The 24,855-nt window shown below is 39.7% G+C and overlaps 1 protein-coding gene across 1 annotated transcript in view; it reads left to right on the top strand.

Moving 5' to 3' along the window:
• Window positions 1-15,700: 15,700 nt before the first annotated feature.
• Window positions 15,701-24,855, top strand: part of LOC130545948 (reticulon-4 receptor-like 1) — a 77,918-nt gene continuing 68,763 nt past the window's right edge. Inside the window, exon 1 of the mRNA XM_057320884.1 lies at window positions 15,701-16,368. Within this exon, the coding sequence (XP_057176867.1) occupies window positions 16,356-16,368 (13 nt within the window). The 5' untranslated portion in view covers window positions 15,701-16,355. The remainder of the gene's footprint in view (window positions 16,369-24,855) is intronic.

Genomic DNA, 24,855 nt, shown 5'->3' on the forward strand with positions numbered 1-24,855 from the left:
GAATCAATCACGAGTTACGTCTCCTCCTGTGCAGATAGTGTGGCATGCAGATAAGGAACATATAGAGTGCTGTAATGTTTAGGAGGCTCCACATAGAAAACAGCTGTCTATGTGGTTTTAATGTCTTGGGGAAAAAAACATGCTCTAATGAATCATGCAAAACAACACCAGGAACAGACTGTAGAGTACATTTTGGTTTCATGATGATATTAAAAAGATCTTATGAGGTTACATGGTTTTATAGAGGAAGTGAGGTCAGATGTCAAGAAAAGATGTGTGGTCTGTTGAAAGTGAGCAGGCAGGGGCGGACTGACCAGTAGGACATTCTGTCAAAGTCCAGAACGGCCGTCCCACCGACAGCCTACGGCCGTGACCGGGGCGGACCGGCCATCTGGAGTATCGGAACTTTCCCCGGTGGGCTGCTAATGTATGGGGCCGGAATGGACGCTTGGGCCGGACAGACGGACGTTATTAACGCGAATGCACGCAAAGCAAAGGCTTTAGTGAGACGGACACGTATACATGTAACGCAATGACACGTTACATACAACCTCCAAACTCCAGGGCCGTTTTTGCTTTCCAGTCCGCCCCTGTGAGCAGGTGTCATATTCAGGAGGGCAACAGATGCAAAATATTCTGCAAAGAGATGTTAAACTCGCATTCCATTTCTGATTCTCTCTCACTGCTGCCATGTGAGCAAGTCCCACTAACACACACGCAAACGCAAACGCACACGCACACACCTACACACATTTCTCTCTCTCATCAGCTTCATCTGCATACATGTATACAGACAGCTCGGGCTGACTGTCACTTCCCATTAGACTCAGTTTCTCCTCCCCTCTGGCCTTTATTTGCGTTCACACCTGGCCATAATAACAGCTCACTGCTCTGTTTGAAAACTCAGGTTAGTGTGGTTATGGGATGTTATACAGTAACCTATTAAAGCTGGGGTTCTGTGATATTAATATCTCGCTTTATCAAAACGGACTGGAACAACCTCATTATGATGCCTGATTCCATGAGTCTTTACACGACATATCTTAACATACACACTTAGAGCGGCTCTGTGTGCCTTTTTATTAAAAAATGTTGGACTATGCAGCCTACACATGCAGCGTGTCTTCTTTGTCCTAACAGGGTCTGTGCACACAGTATATAGCTATCATATCGAAAGCACATGTACGTCATTTTATATTTCCAAAGCGTACCTTTGTGAATGCAAATAAGCTCAATTCCTAAATGAAAGGAAACATGTCTAACATGTGTCTGAATCCTTCTAAGACCCCGGACTTCTGAAATATGGACGTTTAAGTGGATGACTAAGAGGGCATAACTAATTCACATGCACTTAGCCAGGCAAAAAAAGTAAAGAAAAAGTTTGAATCAAGAGAAGAATTACAGCTGGTCCTCACTGATCCAAATATTTGAATTATTTAAGTAAGAGGAATCTTCATTAATATATTATTGTATATGCCTTGGTGCGGGCCAGCGAGGAGGAGAGAGAGTCTGACGATACAGCTGCAAATACACAGCGAAAGAGAGAATTATCAGAGGGCCACTGAATTATTTCATCTTTTCCACTGTGTATTTTCTGTCATGAGACACATGAAGTATAAACCTAGCATTACTTGACTCTTCCACTGCAGAGACTGCATTCATCTCCTGCTGGACAACAGAGAGAGAGAGAGACATCGAGGGAATTGAAAGTCAGAGGCGTGTGAGGATAAACAGAAGGAAAATAAAATGGAGTCTCTTTTAAAACAAGTCAGTTCACTCCGTGACCATATTGATAACATCTCTGTGCCACTATTTCTCCTATACTCCTGCATTCGCGATTACATAACAAGAATATGAAGTATAAATGTATATGTGATGCATGCGTTGCACTTCTGTAGCATGTCATCAGTACCGCAACCCATAAAAGCTGAGATGGTTAATAATTCCCGCTGGCCTGTAATCGATATGCTTGTATTATTGATCTTACAGATAATGTTGAGCACCGCAACTCAATGATACGAAAAGGGAACAAAATATCTTTGATACTTGAAGAACCTGGACCATTGGTAATTCCCTAAAGTCAATATATGTACAAGTTCTTAATTTGGTTGAGCAATTCGTTTTCATTTGCAAAGCCGTTCTCTCATCCACATAAACTCTCATTGCTGAATGTCAAATCTCCTCCATCCTCCCTCAGTTCTTAAACTTATAAAAATGCTCCAGAACATTGACGTTTTCAGTTTAACAACAGAGGAAGATAATCTGACATGCCGTATCATCTGCTCGGTTTACATGAACGTGGTGTAGCTGGAGTGTGAATTAAAGCTTTAACACAGCAGATGTGACACTTGCTAAACAATACAAACAAAAATAGCAATAGCAATACATTGTTATTTTTAATTTTTATTAAAGGTGTTTATGATGAATGTGAACTTGAGGCAAAAGATCCTCTAAACATCTCATTACCTTATACGATTCGCAATTTACAGACAGCTGAGTATACCACCTGTGCCACAAGAGAGCTTTTAGCTTGGTTCTCTGGCAATCTGAGAGACAACACACAGAAAAATAAAGGTGCTTCAGTGGTTCTTCAGAGGTTCTTTGAGATTATTGAGGTGCTATATAGCACCGCTGGCATATAAAGAACCAGTTAAGCCCCTGTATGGTTCTTCAGCGGTTCTTCGCCGGTTCTTTGGGATGGTTAAAGTGCTATAGCACCACTGCCATACAAATAGAACCTGTTGAGCCCCTCACTCCTCCATATAAGGAGAAAGAACTGTTTTGGCACGAAAGGGCTGCACTTCATGCATGTATTTAAATGGCTTTCACATGGATTGGTTTTACATTGCTTGGTTAAATATGCTTGACTGCAAAATAACGTTTGCATTCAGTATACTGCATTATTATTACTTTTTATTATTATTATAATAACAAGAAATAATTTAACATGTAACAAACATAAGGGCACATTTCAATCCAATTAATAATCAATTACAATACAGCTTGGGAAGGACCTTACTCCTAAAATACTGCTCTTCAGTTTCTGACCATGAACATCTTCAACGTGGCAAGACATGGAATCTAGAGAGAAATGCTGACCAGCTTAGCAAATGTAAGGACATTTTAATATATTATAATAATTAATTGCTGATTTATTATTATTATTATACTTGTTGACTGTACATTATCCTTACAGATCTCTTACTTTTTATTTTATATCAGAGTATGTGCCAATAACTTATGCTTTGTTTTTGTTTACAGTGAAAAGAATGCTGCACTGCTTATTTTACCATCCTCATTTTGCAAAAATAGCGGGTTTCACTTCTGTCTATTCAATGTAAGTTTTATAAGTTAACAGTGTTTTTTATTTTTATTAGTAAAAACAAAATTTCTCATCCTCCTGCTGTTCCAAACTGAATGACTTTCATTCTTCTATGATAAGTAGATGTTTGGGAATATTAAGGAATTGATAACCACAGTCAACATTTACTTCAATTGAATGGTAAGAACGATAAAATGATGATGAATGACATCATTTGGTGTCTTGTGTCATACAGGTTTGGGATAAAATGGGGTTGACTGAATCTCAATGAGGCTTTTACTGTATTCTCAATTACTCACTGTTTAATATTTTTCCAATTTACAGGATTCAGCAAAGCTAATAACAGGAATAATTATTTGTGGCACTTCAAGACCCCCAGTTGTGAAGACATGGAACTGACAGAGGCACTAAAGAATCTCGTGTCACGGTCCTGTCTGCGTCCTATAGTGTTCCCCTGCCTGTTTCTCCTGTTTTTACCCTATGGACTACACCTCCCATCATGCTCCACGCTCCCTCACCTTTTCCTCGGCTCCCATCAACCTCACCTGTCAGCGATACCCTCATCACAGAGACTGTATATATTCGCTCCTTGTTTCTTTGTTCATTGTCAAGTCTTGTCTATATAGTCTGCAATTACGTTGTGTTCTCCAGTGAATTATTTTGTTGTGTTTTGTTGTTGTGCTTTAAAATATATACTGTAGTATTGGATAATTCTCCGACTGTGGTCTGTGGCTGCATACACATCCCCGTGACACTTAGATGTCTATTTCTTATTCAGTGTGATATACAGTATGCAAAACCCACCATTCGCACAAAAAATGTCATCGCGCACTGTTTGTTTAAACTTATTAGTGGCTACAAGACTGTCTATCCGGCTTCCCAAATTATACAACCAACTTACACCATACTATTTTATGAGTTGTATTGCCATAATGAACCTTATAGTACTTGTGGTTAATGGTTTAATGTCAATTTTTTTAAGACTTAAGCTTTAATGCTGTTATAAATGTTATGTTTTTATGTTATTTTGTTCATTTAAGTACTTAATAATAGTCCTGAATGATCAAAACACAAAAATGTATTTTACTGTTGTTTCATAGTCATTATTCTGATTTATAATTTATATGCTATTATTTTGATCATTTATGGTTGATATGCATGTCATGTTAACAGTCATTAAATCTGTTACTATTTAATAATAAGTAATTCTGCTGTGGTTATTTAAGCTGTCAAAAATATGTCAATAATAGAACCTTTTCACAGTCTACAAATAACCCTATAAGGTTCTATAGACTAGAGCACCATTTTTGTTGAAGCAATAAAGTGCTACGTGGCACCTCTTATGGTTCTAGATAGCACCATTTGATAAAGGTGCTATATAGCACTAAAAACGGTTCCCCTATGATTACGAGCCAAAGAACCACTTGTGGTGCTATTTAGCACCATTTTTTCTTAGAGTGAACCCTTCTTCGGATGTTTTATAAAACTTGTCAAACTTATTCTCTGATATACTGCATCTACACATACGACACACTGGACCCACTCATCGATTTAATCATACACTAGACTTGATTATATCTCACGGAGCCGATCTAACCAATATAGATATTATACCTCAAATCGACCATGTCACTGATCACTATCTTATAACATTGTAGCGAGGAAGGCGGGACGAGAGCCGTGGGGCAGGAAGGCGGGGCCGGTGGTGTGAGTGATAATGAGTATCAGCTGTACGCGCACCGGTCTCGCATGCCTCACGGGGGAGCTCGGGAGCATAAGAGGACGAGCGACGGGACTGCCGACGAGAGAGGACCGGGCCCGGAAATGTTAAGATTTGTGTTTGTGTGGCCGGCAGTCGTCCGTGAGGGGCTGCCGGCCTTTTACTTCCGTATTATTGTTTGTTTATTTTTGATTAAAGTTTATTGTTAAATGTTCGCCGGTTCCCGCGTCCTTCCTTCCCTTCTATTGAACTGTATTACATTGGTGCCGAAACCCGGGAGGAAGGGGAAGAGCAGGGAACGGACAACTCGCTGCCGGCTGCCCTCGGGGAGAAGCCATCGCCGGCCGCCAGGAGGTGGAGGAGGATCGGGTCGCCCCGGAGCGTCCCGCACCACCACATAGCACCGCGAGGAAGAGCCTCTCGGTTGGGCTGAGGACCGAACGACAGCGTGTCAGGGAACCAGACTATTTTTTCCTCTCTCCCCTCTCTCGTCCCTGTCGCTTAACAGAAATAACAGAAATATTACTTATCGGACCAAAGACACGTGAGCAGAATATTTCGGATTATAACCTGCAAGTTGAAGGCTGCACTGTTACTCCAACAAATACAGTTAAAGACCTCGGCGTTATATTAGACAGCAACCTGTCATTTAAAAATCACATCTCAAATGTCACAAAAACAGCCTTCTTCCACCTTAGAAATGTTGCCAAATTGCGAAATATTTTATGTGTTGCTGATGCAGAGAAGCTTATACATGCATTTGTGACCTCAAGACTTGACTACTGTAATGCACTGCTTAGTGGTTGTCCTGCAGCATCAATAAACAAACTACAGTTAGTTCAGAATGCAGCTGCCAGAGTTCTAACCAGGTCCAGAAAATGTGATCACATAACCCCAATGTTATCAACCCTTCACTGGTTACCCATTAAGTATCATATTGACTTTAAAGTTCTTTGAATCACTTATAAAGCCTTAAACGGTTTAGCCCCTACCTACATAACAGAGCTTCTATCACACTACAACCCATCACGCTCTCTAAGATCTCAAAACTCCGGACTTTTGATAACACCTAGAATAACTAAATCCACCAAAACGGGTAGAGCTTTCTCATACGTAGCACCTAAACTCTGGAATAGCCTTCCCAATACTATTTGAGGGTCAGACACACTCTCCCAATTTAAATCTAGATTAAAGACATCTTTTCAGCCAAGCATTCACTTAATACATAGTTAATGAACAGTAGCTACGCTAATTATTCTCTTTCTGCCCTCGCCTCGGGATGCCCATCCCGAGGTAGGGAGAGATTCCGCCAGGCCCAGATGAACGTCATATGCCCATCCCCAACTAGAGATTACGCCAGCTACATCTGAAAATCCCGTGCCATCCTCCTGCGAGAGCCTGCGGACCGACTGACCATCCCAGCTCAATCCAAGGCAATTCCATCACCACCCAAGAGAAAAGCGACCATCTGACCAGCCCAGCTCAGACAATTCCATCCCCAACCAAAAGCAAAGACGGACTACTTGTCACATTAATGCTAAATTTACAATACTTGGTATTTAATGCTAAACTTACATCACATGACAGCAGTTTGAAGTTATAGCTGCACTCAGTGACTTGATTGGAGGTTGCTGGATGGGTGTTTGTGGGGAGTGGGGGGGCTTGTTGGTTGTGGTTTGGGGCGTTTCATTTGTTGGGACTGTGTGGGTCTGGTCTGGTTGGTCTTGTTTTGTGGTCGATGTCGGTCAACAGAGGAATAAAGTTAATTATGCCATTACTAATTTTCCCTGGTTGTTCCTCTGTTGTCTGTTGTCGTTCGCGGAATGGGACCGGGTTGGACCTGCACGGTTTCGGCGGGTGGGGCTTCCTGGGTCGCGGCTGGTGGGCTCACCCTGTTCTTCGTGGACGTTTGTTCGGTGGCTTTTGGTCAGGGTCACTGAGTGCAGCTATGACACGTCAGAGGAGATCTGGCCCTCCTGGCTGAGCCTGGTTTCTCCCGAGTTTTTTTTCTCTCCATTTATTCATCATTGGAGTTTGGGTTCCTCGCCACAGCAGTGCTGGCTTGCTCACCGGGAGACTGCATTTATTTATTCATTCATTTATTTATTAGATATTATTTATTAGAATGATCTTGCTTGGTCTATAAACACCATGCACTGTGCTGTGTTTTACCTTTCTGTGTTTTTCTTATTTGCTCCTGTAAAGCTGCTTTGGAACAATGCACATTGTGAAAAGCGCTATATAAATAAAATTGAATTGAATTGAATAGTGCTCTTTGACCTCTTTGTACTGCTGTAACAATTAATTTGGGAGTTGTTAAACAAGCAGAATTTAACCACAACCGTTTGGCTACCAATAGCGCTTATAATTTAAATGAGCTGACCTGGCTCACGGTTCGTCGCCTTTTTTAATTTAATTTCCGAAATCTGATGGCTCCTCAACACACGCGCCCTTTTGGGGTAGCAAAACAGCCTTAAACATCAGCATAACATCAGCTGGGCGTTGCCTACCATAACATGAATATAGTATAGCCGAAACCCCCTTTGACTTACTGCATAGCTTTTTGCAGAAGAAAAGCTGAGTATAAATATCACTGTAGTGTAAAATAGAGGGGATATGATTTTTGAGTCAATGAAACATTTGATGAAGTGAACAGAAAAGGAATCACTAGAAAGTTAAAACTGATAGTAACGTCTGAGTGCTGCATTCAGGTGTGATGGGAGCACTGCTGTAAGTATGATTTATGAAAATGAGAAATGTATATTATAATGATTGTGTGGACGTAAAAGGGAGAGAGTTGGTTTGAAAGAGGGATGGAGAGAGAAAGATTTCTAACACATAAAAAAGCCTATTTAAGTAGTAGGCTATATATTCAAAAGCCGGCTGTGATTCCCAAATCAAAAGAACATAACTGAAGGCTTTTTTAGGACTATACGTTTTTTTTCGTTATTATTTTTGTGATAACTTATCCACCCTTCATATACTGTACACATGTAACAATGTGTACAATGATAGTAACGTCTGACTGCTGCATTCAGGTGTGATGGGAGCATTGGTCACCCTTCACATTTGTCTATTGGTTTCGCAAACATTTACCAGTGAGCTTGTAAACTTCGACAACACAGTGTTTAATTATTGAAAAATAACATTTTCCTGTAAAGTAACCGTTTTGGAGATACAAGGTTTCCGCCCGACATGACAATATATGTTCTTCTGCTTCAAAGGTCCAGTGTGAAATTTAGTGGCATCTAATAATTGCAACCAATGGCTCACTCCCCCCCCATTCCCCCTCCCTTTCGAAGCACTATGGTGGCTGACACAGAACTAGATGTCGTCACATACAGTATTCTCTTCTTTGCCAAAGGAGATGATGTATTTACGAAACGCTCTCTGTAGAGCAGTTTGTCTGTTTAGTGTTCTTTGAGTTGTGGTGGCCAGTTGCATCTTTGATTCTTGTTTGCATCTTACAGTGTGATACCAAAGCCAAGAACCATCTGCTCAATGACCAGCTGTAGGCTACTTTACTGTGCATTTGTTTCAGTAAATAATTTTTGCATTAAAACCGAAGATGAATGCAAGCAAAAGCCTTGAGGAGAGATGTATGTGTGCACATTCAAACAGACGAACATTGTGTCACAGCTGTCTCAAGTCACAGTGAGTGTAATTACACTGAATAAAACAGAGCGCATCGATCAGAAGACATTTACAGTCCCGGACGCTCAGTTAGTGCACAACTCGCAATATCTTTCCTCTTTAGCATACTGGAGTATAAACACACATCAGAACAGATGTGCCAGCTCTGTCTTTGTTTTGAGAATTCAGACTGCTCACCTGTATACAACAGCTACTTTTTATATGAGATTACAATACAAAACATAGACTTTTTGTGTATTTTTTATCTTGTGTATTATTTTTGTGTATTGTGTATTATTTTTTCTTACGGTTCAAATATTAAACTGAATTGTGTAACTTGACTCCTGTCATGAATTATATACTGTCACTGATGGGAGTAAACCTCGTATTTTCATATTTTGTGATTTTAATTTTTATAACAGTATATACTGTATACAATATATTTAGGCAGTAGAGAATCATGGCATGCAAACCCTTACCGCTCAGCCCTGAGTGCCTGCTCCTGGGCTTTGGGTCGTGAGCCGGCCGCTGTCCCCGCACACACATGGTGGGCTGCAGAGTCAATCAGAAATTCACACAGTCACAGATCTTCCAGAAAACATCCCAGCTGACTGAACGCACACAAACACACACACACACGCACACACACGCGCACGCACACACACACACACACGCACGCACGCACGCACACACACACACACACACACACACAAGGGCACAGTATCACTGCAACTGCCCGAGGGCTGGAAAGAAAGGTATGGCAGGGTCACACAACAAGAGAGATTTCTGGCATCTTATACAAGTATAACTGAGGGCATGAAGTTTTGTTTAGAATGCATAACCTTACTATTCATGCTATTTTTGCAGTATGTTTAATGTATGCGTGGGATGCTACAACAATACTACATTTGCCAAAATGTGCACAATCTGAGCATTCTGCATAGGATGCTGTGTCCCGTGATGCATAGCAGTCAACCTTCTATTTTAACTGTGTCAAAAACAGAAGGCAATGAAACAGAATTGTGCCTACTTTGGTTTAACTTCTAAAACAAGAAATAAAATATAGATTGATAACAATGTTGTCTGACTTAAACTCAAACTCTGACCTCCAGTCTGGATATGCAAAATGTGGACAATGACAGCATCTTCCGAGGATGGTGTGTGCCATTTTGAAACAGACCTGACCTTCCATCTTGACTGTCTCTGTACATGACAATAATGTTGCATAGCAGTTATCTTTATAATTTTATAAAAACACTAGATAGTGCAAAGGATATACTGCACAATGTTGTGAGCACTAGTACACCCAGAGCATATAGCCTGAAATGAATGGAGGTTAAATGAAGACAGATGCCAGTGAGAGAACTGATAAAATCATTGAAGTAATTAGGTTTACACTGTCTAATTATGACCACGGTTATCTTTCAGATAGCGAGAGGAAAGAGCTGAGGCAAACCATGCAAGGTGTGTGTAAGGGCTACTGGATGTCAGGCGGAATACATAATTCAGGTGTACCCTTTCTTGTGATGATGGGGAAGCAACAGGCAGGTCAAGACTGAAACACGACAGAAAAGTATTATAGTGAGAAAATCATATTTTTACAGTCTGACAGGCCAAAGTTTGTTTGCGTGTGCAGAGTTATATGTTACGAGCATCTGATGTGCACGACATCCAGTGTTTATAGTGATGGTTGACTGCTGACTACATGAACCGCTTAAAGTTTGGACATGCGGAGGACTTTTGGAGAAAAACAAACTATTAAATTCATTTCATTTCTCCAAGATCCACACCACCAATGTCACTGTTACCAGTCCAAACACAGTTACCATGGCAGCAGTCGCAAATGTAATATTAAATCTGTTCTTTTCTGGGTTAAAATGCTTGTTAAACTTGATTTTAAGAATGAAGCGTATCATAACATGTGACCTTCAAAAGCAATCCTTTTATGTAATTCTGCTGTTTGCTTGCATGCCCATACACTATGAGAATATCCACCAGAGGCTATATTGCCTGTGTTTATGGGAATGTGTAAACAATCTAAACTGCTGTGGGGTGACACCTATGAGTTGTCCTCTAGAAAATATAATCGTGTTTTTCCACCTCTTTGCTTTATTAATACAAGGCCTGGCACAGGACTCTCCCCCCCCCTCTCTCTCTCTCCCTCTCTCTCTCTCGCCTCTAAACTAATACAAAATATTCTTGAGCTGAATTATGATAATGTAAGAGCTTGGTAGAGACCGAGACCCTGTTACAATTCATAATAGAACAGGTTATTGCAAAAACAAACCCACAAAACTTAAATGCAACATATACACCAAAGACACACTTAAAGGGATAGTTCACCCTAAATTAAAAAAATCATTATTTATTCACCCCCGTGTCATTCAAAATGTGAAAATGACTCTTTCTTCTGTGGAGCACAAAAGAAGATATTGTGAGAGCGTTCCAGTGGTTTTGTGGACATACAATGGAAGTCAATGGGGGCCAATGTTGTTTGGTTACCGACGTTCTTCAAAATATCTTCTTTGGTGCTCTGCAGAAGAAAGAAAGTCGTACAAGTTTGGAACGACATGTGGGTGAGTAAATGAATGAAGAATTTAATTTTGGGGTGAACTGTCCGTTTAAGTGGTCTACAAGCCTTCACTAATGGACTTTAATTTAGCCATATTATCTCTCAAATACTGAATTTCTTATTTTAATAACAAATGTGTCATATTTGTGACATACAGAAAAATATTTGCAAATTTGCAGCTAAAATCACATTGACCTTTCTCTCGTGTTCTAGGCGCCAAAACAACAAGCTGCTTGGCAGTTTGGTTATGCAGTGCTCATGACTCAAGGGTTTTTAGTTGAATGTGGTATCGTGCCTCTCTGGTAGCATTCAGAGTTCACTGGCACCAGAGAGAAACTCGGATCCCGAGAGTCCTGGAAAGCAGCTTCCTCAGCAGTCTGCTCCTTCACTCCTCTATATTCATTATCCCTCTTTTCCTGGCAATTAGGCCTGATCTCTCACCCCTGCCGGCTTCCACACTATCCTTTGCTCTGAACTGTGACAGAAGAGCCGAGGAGAAAACTCTGGTATGTCAGGGCTTTTTGTGAGGCTGCGGCCTGAGCCGTTGTGATACATTTACAAATGTGGCGGCCTTGTGCAAACAGCACATGGGTAATGTTTAGATTGATAGGTAACTTTGTTGCTATAAAAACAATATTTACTAATGATAAACATTTTATCTTAAATTATCAAGCGGCCTTCTGGAATACTTGATTCTGATCTATTACACGACATGCCAAAATTATTTTCTATGTGTACAGTAAATGGAAATTTCCTATTAGACGATTTTATCGGACGCATATTTATCTTATATTGAATATATAATCATTTTACTTTATATTAATATTTTATTATATATCAATTCTATCTCTGTCTCATATCATTTTGCAGTCTTATTTTTTATAAACTAAAATGTAAATTACAATAATATATATATATATATTTTTTTTTTAAGCTGAACATTGTACAGTCATATATTCTTTATCTTATAATAAAGCACTGCAATAAAAAATGCTTTATAATAAAAAAATATCATAAATAAATAAATGAAAATAATTTGAATAAAATAAAGAATTTATATTTAAGATCATTCCTGGTGTAAACCATATGGAGTAATAATATGCTACCATAAAAATATATTATAATAATCAAAACATGGATAAAAAATAAAGCAATCCTTTACAGCATTTTTAAGGTAAATCATTTCTGACACATGGACACTTTAGTCAACTGCAATACACTACATCTTACAATATATCAGATCTGTTGGCCATGTAAACAAGATAGCTCCAGATAAATGGGTGAGAAGCGAGAGATGGTGCGATAAATATTTGAAAAAAACAAAGCTGAGCTGACCACCGACAAGAATTAATTTGAATCTACGCGACTCCTTATCTCCTAGGCAGATAAGAAGTTAATATACTTTCTCATCACGGACGTATCTTCTTTTATGTGTCTATCAGAGAAACACTGTTTACATAGCACTCATATATTTGGCATATACTGTATGTTGGCAGTATGTCATGGATGCATGTAACCTTGGCAGTACCGAACGGCACTCCTACAGACCGCACAACACATGTACTGCAGCTAAAAGTGCAGCAGTCGTTGAAGTTCACAGAATGACTCATATTTTTTCACAGAAAGGAGGGATTGTATCATTTGGCAGGGAAAGTGAAGAGAAGAGCCCATCTGTTGAAAAGGTCGAGATCCGAGCTTCCTACTTGGATGTTAGGAAAGCAGATCTACAAAGTGTTCATTAGACAGCAAAAGTTTGAGGAATGGTCAATGAAAGGTCAGCAAAAGGTCAACAACACATCAAGCTGATGACTGTGAGCCAAATCCATTGAGTACTGGGTGCAATGTTGAAATGTTATTTCATGGTCGAGGTTATTTATAAAAACAATTTTGTGTCATTAAGTATAATGCACAGTGGCCCTATATGAGAATTTTTCTGAGAATACCAACATCTAACAATTCTTAAATCTCAGTAATACATGGAAACATGAAAGCGGCGCACTCCAGGATGTGTGTCTCTACAGTTTTCTACATTTATAATGGGAACCCATGAGACTAACTTTTAGTAAATAATATTACCAGTTCCCAATACTTTAGGCAGAACGTGATGAGAAACAGACTCAAGACTGCACTCAGTTTACACTTATTGTTCAAGAGAATGCCATGAAATAGAAAAATGTATTAAGTAAAAAAATATGAACTGCATGACGGTAAGGAATAAGAGACTGCTTATAGTCGAGGACTCATCGTTTTTTTAAACTTGATGTAAAACTAAATTCTTTTGCATGATCTTTCATATTATTTTATACAGACAGGGCACACGTTTTAAATAACTTGAATTTGGAATATTTATATATATTCTCTCTCTCTCTCTCTCTCTCTCTCTCTCTCTCTCTCTCTCTCTCTCTCTCTCTCTCTCTCTCTCTCTCTCTCTCTCTCTCTCTCTCTCTCTCTCTCTTTCAAAAGTGTAAAAACTGACTGAAACTAGATATTAACATATTCCAAAGACATGTGACTGCTGCATGTGGATGCTTGAATAGACGGTTGCTAGGGGGTTTCTATGCAGTTGCTAGGGTCTTCTTAATGGTTGCTAGTGCATTGCTACACAGCAAAATCGCCAGTGTTAAAAAGGGTCAAATTAACTCTCACAGTGTTTATATAATCCACACTTTGAGAGTGTTCATTTGACCTTTTTTAACACTGGCGATTTTACTGTGTAGGTGTTTGCTAGGATATCGTGGGATAACAGTGCTCCAGTGTGTGACCAGTTTCTAAATGTCTTCATCAACACTTTAAAACAGTAATGTGTGTTCCTGCTCCTCACAGAGACAAACAATATTGTGTGTCAGCTGAGCGGGTCCCTGTGGGAGAACAGACAGAGGCGGCACGACTCTCCACTCACGCAATGTTGTTTTGTAGTTCCTCACATGCACGTCGTGTGCTTTCTGCTTGTTATTCTGCTCCAGTATCTTTTCAGCAATTTATCTGCATAATTAATGGAAAGTACCTGTTCATTTATGATAAATTACCTTGATTAAACGTTGTCATTTTAAGACAATTACTAAATGATGCGAAACGTTTAGCGAGTCAATGTGGGAATTCATCTTAAAGGAACAGTTCACACACACAAAAAAGAGCTGTTATAACTTACCCTGTTGTTTTAAACTTTGAAGACTTTCTTCTGTGAAGCAGAGAGAATGTTTGAGAATATCCCGGCTGCTCTTTTCCATATAATGGATGTGAATGGGTGCTGTAAACCTGTAAATTGACCAAAACAGCACTATAAAGTATCCATATGACTCATGAGCTTTATTCCTAGTTTTCTGAAACCATACAACATACAGTATATGTGTGATTTAAGTCATTATTCAGCTCTATTGTGTCTATCACATTGAATATGGTGCCTTTGGATGCATTGTGTCAGGTTTGATGTCAATGGCCTTTAGTCATAAATGTGTGAACCAATTACATAGGAAGGAGTTCACGTCAAACTTGTTTCTTTTATGAGAGTGACCGGTTGTAGGTGGACTGGGTTAAGATCTACATGTTAGCAATTAAATGAATTAGGATGTACAAAGCGATTAACCCGCAGCCTCACGCTAGCAGCTCATTGGAGGTAAACCAAACCCTAGATATAAAGAGACCACTGGGGACAGAGTACAATTTATATCTATCATTGGCCAACCTTACCTGCCCCCCTCAGGGAGAGAAAGTGAGGGAGAGAGAGAGCATTATCCTCCTTACACCGGATTACAACGGCCTTGTATTTGACCCCGCTACTGTCTGGATTGTGTGATTGTGATGTGCAGGTGCTTGTGTCAGACGATGCTGAAAAGGACATTAACCCGCTTCACCCTACGCAGAGACATATAGGACACAGGGACATTAACACTCTCACCTTACACAGACACAGAGATTTACGGCTTTGTACTGAAGCCACTTGCCTCAGAAAAGGAATGCTGATGCTGCGGTACAGGGATGTAGTCGCAGAAATGTGTCTGAACTAAAACAATGTCACTAAACTATCTATCTATCTATCTATCTATCTATCTATCTATCTATCTATCTATCTATCTATCTATCTATCTATCTATCTATCTATCTATCTATCTATCTATCTCTCTGTCTGTCTCTCTGTCTGTCTGTCTGTCTGTCTGTCTGTCTGTCTGTCTGTCTGTCTGTCTGTCTGTCTGTCTCAACATTTTAAATCCACTGGTATGCATGACATCAGATAGATGGCTCTTACTAGACACAGTTAAGCGTGTTTCATAAAACATCTGCTCCAGAACAATTTCCCCCTCAATAACATAAAAGTCATTACACTGTCGAAATCTTAAGTGGACAATTTCCCTCAAGACTTTATATTGGAAAACAAGAGCCCCATGATAAGGATGTATCGCTCCTCCTATCTCTCCGTCGTCAGAAGACGAGACAGGTAGCGCAACATCAGTTTCATCTGCTCGGAAACTAAACACCAGACAAGCTGTGAAACGAAACGACATCAATTATATTATATAGACGCTGGGAAGTCTCGAGGACAGAGGCATATTTGGGATTAAAGGGAGGCGGGAGAGGGTAAATATCTCTACGTGTTTTCTTTTCTCTTCCCGACACCTCCCTCCAGTAGTGCTCTATCTTTCCGACTCATAAAGAGACAGAACCGAGCGACTGTCATTCGTTAACGAACGCGCACATCTCCACATCCGAACGCAGTAACTAAACACAACATACGGCGCCGTGCGTAAAAGTGCCGTACGTACCTGCGCGCGCTGTTTCCCCGAGACATCGAGCGATATTATAAAACTTTAATGCGTGTTTTTATGGCCATTGCAAGTGTTCGTTGAAGCCTGTTTTTCGGAATCATCTCTCTTTGAAATCTCTTCTCTTGTGGAGCTTGGGAATTGTGCACGTCGGCGATGTTGTTTTCCATTTGAATCGATACCTGAGAGCTGGGCTGAAGAGTTACGAATTTCTGTTTGATGTGGATCGACTCACATTGAAGATAACTAAAACATATCAAACTTTTATCACATATGACTCGGATTATAGAAGATGACACGCTTGTTTTGACTACCACAGTGGAATAAAGTGCACAGCATCACCCGATCAGGATGTTCAAGCGAGGTAAGATCAACTAGATTTATCATATTTATGTCATTATCTTATTTGGTGCAGTTGAAGCAAATGTAGCCGTGGCATGATGCTGAAAGTCGGTTACATTTCTATTCACTGCGCGCGTGACTGTTTAAGAAGCATCACACATCCCAGAAACTCGTGATGGTATTTTTGTCAGGTTTGTTTATCTGTCTCTTTGAGTTGTGGTGAGCTTTTGGCCGTGTGCCGATGAAATATTCATATACAGCACGTAATATTATTCTTAAAAATAGACAAGCGATGCCGCACTGCAGCTGACAACTAGAGCTCGTGTCTTAACTAGTACAATTAAAACAGTTGGATGCATTTAGTGATACTAATCAATAATCGTTGTAATGGTGACAGGCGCCCATGGAAACGGTGTTTGTGAACTCTTAATGATTGGAGTCTCTGACTCCAACAGCAATATGAAATTATAGATGCTTTCTGATCTGTTTTTGGTGTCTGTATTAGTATTGCCCAAACAATTTGGCATCTTGTCCTTTAATCTGTGGTTTGTAAATGGCTATGCGTTTTGTATTGTATCTGAGCTATTTAAAGGCAATCAAGTGTCTAGATTTCAAAATAAACCTTGAAGAAAATTATTTAAGAAACATCGAGGTCATGAAGATTGATGGATGTGAATGAGTGTGTCCACGGGGAGGCGCTGTTTCACCTTTAGCGCAGCGCGTCACGATGCTTTGAGGAGCGTATTTCTACTTTGGAGAATGTTTTATTGTTTCAGTAAAAATGTGTTATAAAATTTGGGATGCTTATTTGATTATATATTCATTTACTATTTTTGCAATGTTTGTAGTGCCTCTTTTGGAGTTCCTAATAAATGTATAGGCTACAAATGAAAAATTCTGCAAAATACTTACAGTAATTTTACATTTTTCATATTTATCATTAGCTTTAAGATTTAACATGTTGTTATTATCTTCATACCTTAAAAAACAATTCCCCTCAATTTTTTTCCTCTGAAGAGTGACTCCGGTGTCACAACACTTTCCCTAATGCTCAGCCTGAGCCTGCAGCTTTAAAGCACCCTGCTCTGGGAACTGCTTCATTTTCTCTTCATTACAAAAGAATGTGTGGGTTTGAGTTGAGAAAAGAGATGGGATGGAGAGAGACAGAGATAGAAAGAAGAAAGGAGGGGGGATTTATTTGCGTGCTGAAAGGCGTTCTGCATAAGCTTTGCCACCGAGCCCCTCCTCATTGCCAACAGACAATAACAGACAGCACAGCGATAAGGAGTTATGACTGTTTATTGTTGTCGTTCTTAGCAGTAGGAGTCTATGCTTACAGCCCGGGGGTACAGAACGGGGCATGGAACGCATAATAATTGTGCAGCTGGAATCCGTTTACAGGAAAGCAGTGTGTCTTTTGTCGAATAGCATTTGGTTTACTGCACATGGGATGTCTGTGTGGCTTTTGACTGGTGACACTGGACTGTACTGTACTGTACTGTACAGTAGGTCAACAAAAAGTGGGATGGTGTTTGGAATGATGCCCGCAGAGAAAATTCTGGGTGTTTGGATGGTTAGTTTAGTTTCGGATTTATTTTAAGCAGTAGCACATGCAACAAAATAAATAAAGAAAAACTGGACATTGAAAAGTTGGTTAGTGGGGAGAGGTTGAAAAACATGGTAAAAACACGCTTTTTAAGTTCAAGAAAGCATAAGATGTTGTAAGATGATTGACGAGACTTTGGTCTGGTTTGCTGGAAGGCGATGTTCTGGATTCAAAGCCCCTGCCCAGTGCCCACTTCTGTGATACCCTCTCTTAACCCCACATTGCTCCAGGTACTCTACAATATGGCCCATTATCAGTCCACCTGTGTAAGAGCCCGAGAACAGAGTAAAGGCGACATAGATTAAATAAAGGTTTGAAACGAACACGCACCTATTGGCTAAAGCGCGGGCAGGAAACAGGAGGCTACTTACCATACGAAGTGCTGCTGGCTGGGCAGCCAGCCGGGGCGGCTCGTTGGCCCGTTTTAATAGCTCGTTCGGTTGAAAGCTCATTTAGTCAGAGATCTCACACACCGACACACACGGGCAGCCGGGCACACAGAGAAAAGAAGCAGAGCTACACACACCCTCACCTGTGGCGGAGAAAATCGTCCTTGCCAGCTTGCAAACCTACTCCTAATGATGATTCAGTCTACGTCTGTGTGAATATCGCCATTCTCACTCTATAATTCAAAAGCATTTATATGTTTGTAGGTGTCCGTGGCGTGCGTGCTGTATGCGGCACACCATTAGCATGTGTGGAATGAGCAACGTGTTTACAAAGATAAGCTATAAATGACTCTTCAACCTGCAGGTGATAAAAGGCTGTTAGTGATGCTTTAACGAGTCTTATAAAGATTATATATGGCTGGTTGTGTTCATATGTGACCGGCAGCCTGTGGGCTGCATATTCAGAGAACAGAACGGTCGTAATATAAGACAGAGTGGTACTGTAGCTCAACTGGTAGCGCTGTAATGCCAAGGTCATGGGTTTGATTCCCAGAGAATGCACATGTTGCGACCCAGCCTGTGAAAACCCGGCTAAAGTCGTTTTTTATGTGATTTTCTACATAAAATAATTCTACATAATGTAAAGAACATTTTATGAAAAATAACCTTGATAGCTTTACTAAGTAAGGCGTCAAAGATTAAATAGTGAAATTAAACCAAAAATGAAAAATCTGTCATCGTTTACTCACCCTCTTATCATTTTAAACCTGTATGACATTCTTTCTTCTGCAAAACACAAAAGAAGATATTTTTAAGAATGTTGGTAACCAAACAACAGCATTTGGTCCTTAATGACTTCTGGACACAAAACAAATGCAAGTCAATGGAGACTAACTGTTTTATCATAGCCAAGTTTAATTTGTAATATTTCTCACTGGCCAACTACAACATTTTAAAATAAACCTTGTATGTCCAAAATCGCAGTTTTTCAGGAATAGCACTGTACTTTTTAAATGATTAAATGCAAAGTTGACAAGCACTTTTTTAAAAACCTTTTATTGGTTACATAATTACAAAACCCAGTGACAAACATAAAGTGTGACAAATAATAATGATTTTTGACAAAAAAAAGGGTTTCAGATTAAAGCAGCATTATGTATGTTGTTATTAGAAATACACAGAAATAGACCTAACTGGACATTTACTGAGAATAACGTGACAAACACATGACCTCTCTCTATACACTGACACACACTCGAATGACGTCTGGAAAAGGGCACATTTGTATATATCGCACTTTTTTAAAACGGTTATTCGTAGTTCATTCACCTCATTGCTAGGTAATTACCACATTTAGCATTTGCACATAAAACTAGATCCATCCAAGTTTCACCCCTTTGCTCTTGTCATACACATGATTAACCCAAACTGTAAGCAAACATTTGGCTCTTTCTCCCTCTTTGGAGTGTTAATTAAATCTGAACGGTAGGAAGGGGCGGTCATTAGCTGATGATAATTAGGAGTCAACGAGAGAAAAAGCAAACAATAATGTTTCGGCAGAGGTCTGCTGTGTCACAGCCTATTGAGAGATTAATGATGTATTAACGGGAGGAGAGGGTGAATCGTGCAGGGAAAGGTCATCCGTGACGTGCGCTCCTTTTGGATACGTGGAGGTTCTGTTTGTGCTTGTCGGCGAGTCGTATACCTGCCCGGTGACTGCTGTTTGTACAGGAGATGAGGACTTCCTGCATGAGATTTACATTTTATTAAGTTGACTTGGTAGAGGAGGTCTGGTGTAGAGGTTAGATTAAACCATGAAAATATTAGTTTATGGTACATAATGTAAATAATTTCATTCATAATCTATTCTGTTTTTATTCATTTTTTTCAACAATTGACCCTTGGGGTTTTAAAACATTGGGGTCTCTTTAGAAAGGATTCAAGATTACAGCACTTGCCTACCCTGTCTATTAATAGTTGCAGACTTAAATACCCAACTCCATCGGACCACTTTGGTCCCTCTGAAGCCGTCCCACTTCCTTTTAATGAAGGTAAAATACAGAATGTGCTGGTTTGAACTGCACCGTCCAAAGTGAATACTTTGTCCACAGGCTCTTAAAAGATTCACAGCATTAAGAAAAGATGAGAGGTTCGCCTTGATCCTGGCACTTAAAAATTGAGCTCCCATTATTACACACTGTTAAAAGACAGAACAAGGACATATTTTTCCCCTTTCCCGCCAGACGATCGGATCTCAACCGGCAGCAGGAGACGTGAAACTACACACCTCGAACATCAAGGTCTTTTGACAGGAGCCGCTCGGATCTCTGATTCAACATGGCAGCTTTCGCTTTCTTTGAGAGGTGACATCCTCAATCTTGGGCTCTCAACAAAATTAGCTCAAAATCACAAGCCTGGGTTATAATGTGAAAGGATGTGCTTTGGTGGCTAGCGTGTCAAGGGGCGCTGTGAGGGTCGGGTACGTGTCATTTTTGGAGACAGGATAAAGAAGCCCACTGTCCCCTTCCTGAGCATCTGTTCCTCCCTGACCTCTCTTGCACTTGTTTTGTCAAACCTTTTACTGATTCGGCCTGGCACGAAGATAACACAGGCTAACAGAGATGGCTAAACATGGCAGCACACGTTTATAACTGCCTATACTTGGTTTCAACCCATGCACAAGCTGGTTTTGATAAATCAGACGTAATTTAAAGGGATAGTTTACCCCAAGATGCTTTTTTTTCATCACCCTCATGTCATTCCAAACTGGTATGGCTTTCTTTCTACTGCAGAACACAAAAGAAGATATTTTACAGATTGTTGGTAACCAAACAACATTGGACCCCATTGACTTCCATTGAATGGACACAAAACCACCAGGACTGAGACATTTTGACTTTAGAGGTCTGATGAGGATATTATTACTTACATTAGGAACAGCAGATTTAAAGGTCTAGCATATTAAATTTAGTGGCATCTAGTGGTGAGGTTGTGAATTGCAACCAACAGCTCACTCCACCCCTCCCCCTTCGAAGCACTACGGCAGCTCTCACAGAACTAAGATGTCGTCACGTTTTTGCTTTTTTGCTTTTCTTGAAACAACATATTGAACCCAGAAGTGGCAAGGGGCCTGACCTTATATGCCGTCTCGCAAAGGAATAATAAGGTTGAAAACGCGCGCACACACCCTCACTCACTCTCTTAAAACAGTCAGGTTGTACTAAATCTGCAGTTCTCATCCATCATATAGCTTGTGAGTGAGAAACATACAGATACAAGCAATATATATGAGCTGTGTTATTAGAATCGCTTTATAACTCTTCATGTTATGCACACGCACACCAGCCTAAATCTCTCTCTGAGTCACGTCACAGTAGGACCACCAAACTCAACTCTGATACAGAATCCTGATTATATGTCTCTTTTGAACACACACTATTTTTAGGGGCCACACACAGATACTCTTTACGTCTGCAGTGCATGGACTAATAGGATTTGTTGTGAAGGATGCCAGATTGCACTTTTACCTCCTGCCTTTATATGTAAATTGCAATGTTTTACAAAGCTGCCGTGATGTTACAGAGACAGTTACGTAAGTCTGTATGTCCCTGTTTCGCCTTTTCGGTAAAACGCATTTTTAATGAAACACACAGTAGATATTCACTGAGTAATTCAGAAGAGTCTGCCAGGCAGAAACTTAATTCACTTTGCTGTCATGCATTTTATTGTTTGTCAAAATTGTTAAAAATCAGTGGTATGAAAATCATTTAGCATCTGGAAGAGAAATATTCAGCTTTAGAAGTTACAATAATATACTAGAGGATTTCAGTAGATGAGAAAGATAAATATATATGTGGTTTTTCAATTTTGAAATGTCCAGCCTTCAGCCGGTCTGTAACTCAGAGTTTTCGTTACTGTTTTAATTGTCCATATCTATAATATCATGTATGTCATATAAGACTAACCTCTGTCCAGGTAATAACTTTTTGTTCACGTCACAGCATTTTATTGGACAAAGTGAGTCATCAAGTTCAAGCCTTTATAAAAATATAAAGTATATAAAAAATGTAAAGTATATAAAATAAAATATATTTAATTTTTGTATTCATCACATAGAGTGCCGGTAAATTTTATATGCATGCATATATATACAGTATATGCTAAAGAAGGTAAAGGTGTACGTATCTTTACTTGGTTTAGTCAAAAGACGTAAAACTGACATTTTCATGTTAAAATTATAAATCATTATTAGAAGCTTACTGTTGGGATTGGGTAGTGTAGGGAGATTGTGTGCTTGTTCAATACCTAATGTTTGTTTATTTTTAACGAAAAATATGGAATGCAACTTTTATATTCCGGTAGCATAAACTGTAGATGGCTTCAAATCAGATTTGGCATAAGTTCTGTGACAGAACCTTTACATAGATTTTGGGGAAAAGATTGACTGTGCTTTGCCGTTGCTTTAAAAAAGTTTGAAACTGAAAACTGTGTTCTGTTTGTTTGAGATTTCACACTGCTTTGTGTTCTTCCCTTTCTGTTGAGTATGCCTGTCAGAAAGAAGCTAATATAAAAAGGCTTTTTTAGAAAAGGGGCGCAGAAGAAAGGTTTTGGTAGATAAAGTGATATCAGCCATTTTATGCTTTGCTCTGCTAATTTAAAGAGTGTTCTTGTAGAGATAGGTTCTGACTAGGACATGGAAAAGAGAAATCAATAAAGCAGAATAGAGAATTCAGACAGATACATAGTAAATACACAAGTATTATTTAGGTTTAAACCGATAAAAACTCGGGAATTGCATTTGAACTGGTAGGCTATTTAAGCAACAGTTCACTATTTATTCTCCTATGTTGTTTCAAATCTGCATGATTTTCTTTCCTTCATGCACAAATCCAATGGCATTAGTTTTTGTGCATCTTGTAAACCATCTTGATGCACCAAGTTTAAACGTGCCAAAGTGCACTTGAAACTAATCAGAAGCCAAGATCAGAAGCCAAAAGATCAAATGGCTTCATTTTTAGTTCCCTGACTCAGGAGTACTGGACCACAACAAATCTTTATGTCGGCCGAGAGACTTAATAATGCGTTCTTGGCGATTGATGTTGCGACACCTACTGTAGATGAGTCTATCTAAAAGAGTTCTCACTGTTTGATTACAACAGATAGAATCTTCCAAGAGCTGATGTTTATAAATGGGATCCCAACGAACCCTCGTCTCCACAGGCTTCTCTGCAGATAAAGATGTAAGACTTTTGTCTTCGCTAGCAAGAACAATAGAGAGGTTGTGCGTGCAACCTACACGAGTGTGTATGTGCGTGTGAATAACTGTATGTCACTGTTACACTGGTCCTTAGGGGACAGCGACGCAGACGCTGCAGGAAAGGCCTTGGGGGATAGATGGTCGAAATGTCACAATAGAAACATGCAATTCTGCACCAGACAGATGCAACATGCACAACACCAGTTATCAACAACTGTGAGAGAAAACCACAAGGCGGCGGGAGGAGAGATTTATGTGCACAGGAGAAAAAATGCATGTAGTAGACAATACTTGGACATGTACATAAAAGTGAGAGAGGAAAAGAGGGTGATGGATTGTATACAGGGACTTCAGGATTTTTACACTTTGGCTAACTTCAGGTTAAAGTCACAATACTGGCATTATATCAGATTTTGAGACTCCTAATTAAATCCTTCCAGAACATTTTAACATCTAATGAAATACAGAGCACAGAAACAAATAAAAGTTTCCTCAGGCTATGTGATGTGGTAAAATGGCTTGCGCCCTCACAAAACTCAGACCAGCACCCGCACAACTTGACCTTGTTAAGTTCTCTACAGATGAAATAAACTTTTAATTATTTACTAATTAAATTTATGAGCAGGAAAAACGAACGCCAACGGTAGACAAGACCAGCGTTTCCTGTGCTGCTGTGGAAATGAGAGACAGTTAAGGGGGACCCTGGAGACTTTGTGTCCTCTCAAACGCTCTCTGACCTTGGCTATCGATTCCCGTGGCTTCGCCTGCCCTGTCAGCGTAACTTTATAGCGCTTTAATGGCTGCTTCACCATCGGCTATGGTTAGCTTACATTCCTAACACAAAATATACGATTGAGTGCGTTTCAGACAGTATTCATGCAGTACACAATGGCACGACATTTGCGGTGTGAGGTATCTGCTGAAGCCCAGCGAATGCACAGTATTTACAATACAAAAAAGTCTTGACTTTCCGGATGGAAATGCACAGAGCAGTATTTGGAGACAAGCATTGAATGACATTGTATTGATTTTATGCTTTTGTGTATTTGAATGCCATTATTGACCATCCTTCGGGCACTTTTAATCCACTCCCAAAGACGTATACGTGCTATTAAAACGTGGCATTTCTTTTCAATTAGCATCTGTGAGGTGGACTGTAGCTTCATTAATATTTATTTTAATGAAGAGTTGTTTATTGATTAAGACATTAATGCTATCGATTGGGTTTGTTTGTAGTGTTTTACACAACAACCTAGA

This window comes from Triplophysa rosa, linkage group LG22, assembly GCF_024868665.1.
Source record: "Triplophysa rosa linkage group LG22, Trosa_1v2, whole genome shotgun sequence".
Classification (NCBI taxonomy): Eukaryota; Metazoa; Chordata; class Actinopteri; order Cypriniformes; family Nemacheilidae; genus Triplophysa; species Triplophysa rosa.